The sequence below is a fragment of the Nicotiana attenuata genome, chromosome 7, assembly GCF_001879085.1.
Source record: "Nicotiana attenuata strain UT chromosome 7, NIATTr2, whole genome shotgun sequence".
Classification (NCBI taxonomy): Eukaryota; Viridiplantae; Streptophyta; class Magnoliopsida; order Solanales; family Solanaceae; genus Nicotiana; species Nicotiana attenuata.
The window spans coordinates 71,750,793-71,755,839 of NC_031995.1; the positions used below are offsets into that span (position 1 = coordinate 71,750,793).

Here is a 5,047-nt window from a genome sequence, read left to right on the forward strand (position 1 = left end):
AACGTTCGAGGAGTAAGAAGATCCTCTTCTTCTTCTTCGATTACCTGTCCATCCGATTCGGTCGAGGCTGGGGGCGGTGATTGCTATTTGGCTGTCTGCTTATCTTTGGTGCTCGATTTTTCCGAGGTCGAAGGAACTGGTACTGGTATCACCTCCTCGACTGCAAAAATTTCCTTTGCAGCATGTTGTTCTCCGTAAATTGTTTTCACACCGTCCACTGTTGGGAATTTCATCATCTGATGAAGGGTTGAAGGTACTGCCCTCATGTTATGGATCCATGGCCTCCCGAGAAATGCATTATATCTCATGTCACCTTCGATGACATGGAATTTTGTATCTTGGATGGTCCCGGCCACGTTCACCGGTAGGATTATCTCCCCCATCGTTATTTCGCTTGCCATGCTGAAGCCATTTAGGACTCGAGATGCAGGTACAATTTGGTCCTGTAGGCCGAGCTGCTCTAGGACCCTCAATCTGATTATTTTTGCTGAGCTACCTAGATCCACTAGAACACGTTTAACTTGAATTTTATTTAACAAAATAGAAATTACCAGGGCGTCATTGTGCGACTGAGATATGCCTTCCGCTTCCTCGTCATTGAATGATAGGACACCCTCGGGCACGTAGCTCCGAGTCCGTTTTTCTCTAGTGATCGACACCTTGAGGCGTTTGAATATAGGCCCTTGTGGAACATTGACACCGCCAACGATCATCTGAATTACGTGGTGCGGTTCTTCCTGCTCATTTTTTCTATTTGCATCTCTTTCCCTGAAGTGGTTCGTAGCTCGATCACTGAGAAATTCTCGAAGATGATCCTCGTTGAACAACCGAGCTACCTCCTCCCTCAGCTGCCTGCAGTCTTCGGTCCTATGGCCGTGTGTGACGTGATACTTACACATCAAGTTTGGATTCCTTTGAGAAGGATCGATTTGTATAGGCCTGGGCACCTGGTGTCTTTGATTCTTCCAATAGTTGACACGATCCCCGATGCATCTACGCTAAAATTATACTCCGACAATTGAGGTGCTTTTACGGGGTCGGTATGTTTATCAAAACCATTCTTACTCATAAGTCCCCGAGAGCTTTTACCTCGATCATTTCTTTGATCGTTCCGAGGAGCGTTACGCCCCGAACGGTTGTTTCTCCGATCGACATATGGCTGGTACCGTTCCTTATTTGATCTTGACTCCCTGTCCGTACCCCTCGAGGGCTTAGCTGTCAATCTATAAGGATGGACTGAACCTGAGGGGGCTCCCAACTGGTCGTCCTCGACCATGATCTTCGATTGGTAACGATTATATACGTCTGACCAAGTCACAGCTGGGTACTCGATCAGATTTTGCTTCAATTGTCGTGACGCGATCAAACTCCACTTGTTCAAACCCAGCATAAAAGCTTGTATTGCCCAGACATCCTAGACCGATGGTAATTCCATTCGCTCCATTTGAAAACCAGGATACGAATTCCTTTAGTATCTCATCGTTTCTCTGTCTTATCTTAAAAACGTCCGATTTCCTTGTCGCCACCTTTATGGCCCCGGCATGTGCTTTCACGAAGGGGTCTGCTAACATAGCGAATGAATCAATAGAGTTCGGGGGCAAGTTGTGATACCAAATCATGGCTCCCTTTGACAAAGTTTCCCCAAATTTTTTCAACAATACTGACTCGATCTCATCATTATTCAAGTCGTTTCCCTTAATCCCGCAAGTGTATGAGGTAATATGTTCATTGGGATCGGTTGTCCCGTTGTATTTAGGTATATCAGGCAAGCGAAACTTTTTAGGAATGGGCTTCGGAGCCGCACTCGGAGGGAATGGCTTTTGTATGAACTTTTTGGCATCCAAACCTTTCAAGACCGGGGGTGCCCCCGGTTTGATCAATACGGGAGTTATAAGTCTCCACTTTTTTGTCATTATCCTTAATCTTCTTCTCCCCGGACTCGATTCTCTTGGTGAGTTCCTCGAGTATCCTCATAATTGTGGGATCAGTCCCCGAGCCATTACCGCTTGATCTTTCTGGTATCGTCTTAGTACGTCGAGTGTTTTCTGGTTCGACTACACTTGGAGTTTTGTGCTGACTTTGAAGCAGAGCGATAGCAACCTGTTGAACTTGTAGCATCTCGAATATTATTTGGAGGCTGACTCCCCTATCTCCTACACCCTGTGTTCGTTGGCCTCCAGATCGGGCTTCCCTGTATACACTTCCTCTGGGGTCTGCGCCTAAATCCTCATTCAAAGCAATGTGCGAACTAACATCGACTGGTTCCACATTTGGCACTTCCCTAGGGTTAATCGGTGGTACACCGACCCCTATATTGTCGTTTTCCCCATGAAATCCAAGACCCTCATCGCCGTGTATGGGTGCGTTTTGCGAGTTTGACATGTTTTAACCTGAGAACAAAAATTCTTGACAAGAAAAGCGTGAAAATAACGTGTGTTATAAGAATCAGTACTGAACAACCACTATTATCTTTAGCCCCACGGTAGGCGCCAAACTGTTTACCTCGAAAATACGAGTAACAATTAAATTTGATTTATGGTTTTAAAGATACGTGCAATACTAATTAATAACCAAAAAAACTAACGTATAAATGAAGGAAATAAGTAAAATTAAACAAGTGTGCAAGACAGTCTCGACCTCGAGCTAAGGTGGCGTCGAGGTTGGTGAAGAACAATAAAGCAAGAACAATCAAGTAAAGAGACGATTCTGATGAAATATGAACCAAAAAGTAATAGAGTATATTCTTTGCCAATGATTGATGATCGTTACAAATGATTAGGGTCCCCTTTATATAATAGGGGAACCCTAAATAAGGTACATTTCTGTTTACAGTAAAGAATCTTATTGGGACAGCTGTCTAACCGCCTAGTACGGATTAGTACTAACTGGTACAAATCAATTCCGAAATTTACGCTACGATCTTGGGGACGTGGCAGGAATCTTGCTCATTCTGTTACAAAGCCACAACGGCATTATCTCGTAGCCGGTCACGTTCGGCCTCGATATTCATCGGTCACTTTAATCTTCGATCTTCGTACTCTGCCATCGGCCTCGAACCCAGTGTACTTCGGATCGATTCTTGAAGCGGTTCCTCGAGCCCACTAAATCGAGCACACTTGATTTTGACCGTATACAATATGATCATCATTATAAGAGGAATGATCTACTATGACCAGTTATAATTTGAATAGAAGAAAATGATCACAAAGATATCATGTAGTATAATTTTTACAGTTTGTCCTATGTTATATCTTACTGATCTCTTATGAAAAGGCTCACATAACTTAAAAAAAAACTGGTTTAGTGCGTCATAAGATGATAATTTTGGCGAGTCTTTTCTATCTCAGTATGCGGTATTAAATCAATGAATGTCCAAAGGTATATTTAAATCTGCTCGGTGCAAAAAAAAAAATTAAATTAAATTAAATTTGCAACATATTCAATTTCTCGTCTTTTTCTTTTTGTGTGAAAAAAAAGACCCACAATTAAGTTTGTCACCACTCCCCTCACAAAGGAAACTGCAAAAAGTTCAGCAAAAGCAGGTAAAGAAATGAAACAAGTAAAAAATAATATCTCTAATATTGAGTCACCGTTGAAGTACAATTGATATGTGATATTCTCTCTAACTACAGGGCTTACAGTAGAATAGAATAAAACTGAATAAAATAAGCAAGATATTGAATGCCTATATTTTATGATTCCTTCTGAATATTATTTTTTCCAGCCTCTGACCCTATAACTAATCTAGGACTTCGATAAAGTCCGTCCAGGTGCCCATGAATAGACCTCAGGGTGCAAAGCACCATTAGTAATTACACTCTGTGGCAAGCTATAAATATCAGGAACATCAACCTGATGACGCTGATGATTCTTTTGGTAATGTTGGTTTTGAGCTGAAGCAGCAGCGACCAATTCATCATCGTCTAATGGCAAACGATCAAACGTCGCGTTCATAAAAGTTGCAGCCATAATCACCACTGGCCCTGAGGCTATAAGTGCACCCACTACACCCCCACCTATAACCTGTCCCTGAGCCCCTGCTAAGTAAATTGTTAGCCCTGTTACCCCTGGTGGTGCTGGTGGTGGAAGGACTGACCCGAGCATCGACAGGATTTCAAACCGCCCGTGGAGTGTGACAATGGACCCTGATGTGGCTGGTTGGCGCAATGTCACGTTTGTCACACACCCTGTTGCACTCAGCACGCATATGCCACGTTGCTTCCTTTGTGCAAAATTCACTAAGCTTTCGTTCACATCACAGCCTGAATTCACCTCCATTGCGTGTGCTCGTAATGCATTAGCACTGTCCCTTGTAATAATGATTGGTGGTTTGGGCTTGTTCTTGGAGCCGGCTGGCCTGCCACGTGGTCGTCTTATGGAATCTCTCTCGCGTACAGGCACTGTTACCTTTGGCAAATTTGCAGTAACCATTAAACCATTTCCATCAATTCCAGGCTTGTGTGTACCAATTTTGTCTACTTCTTGATTCTGGTTTATGGTCTCTTTGGTTGCACCAGTGGAGAAAGTGAGGTCTGCACTGCCAGCCATTTCTTTTACTCCACTCTTGTTTACAGAAACTGAAGAGAATACAAAGATTTGGATTAATAATCTGTGTTTAAGTAAGAGGTTTTGGAAGATAAATTTATTGCAGAACCAAAAAGAATGACTAGAGATTAGGAGATGGTTAAGTAAAGCTAATTAATAGTATAAATAATTGGCATTTTAGTTTATTCACCCAATTCCTAACTCTCAACAAATCCCCCCTTTCATGTTGATTGCCTTCACATACATATACCAACATCTCATCTTAATTGTACTCTACTTGGCCCACACTACATTGCAGTAACTAACTGTCACAGAATTCATTAAATTACAAACCAGATATGCTAGATTTACACAGCAAAAGGTTGAAAATTAAATTGGTTATGCCCCATTTTTGCTAGATTCATAAACTGACAACTATGTCGTAACAACAATGACATTGAGCTAAAAAAATTCTTCTTAACATAGTAAGAAGGCTCGTTGGACAAAATGGCTCGCACTCGCA

General features: G+C 42.3%; 1 protein-coding gene across 1 annotated transcript; it reads right to left on the reverse strand.

The window, feature by feature from the left end:
* Positions 3,745-4,548, reverse strand: LOC109230161 (AT-hook motif nuclear-localized protein 16). The gene has a single exon (XM_019395686.1). The coding sequence runs from the start codon at positions 4,546-4,548 to the stop codon at positions 3,745-3,747; it is 804 nt and encodes a 267-aa protein (XP_019251231.1).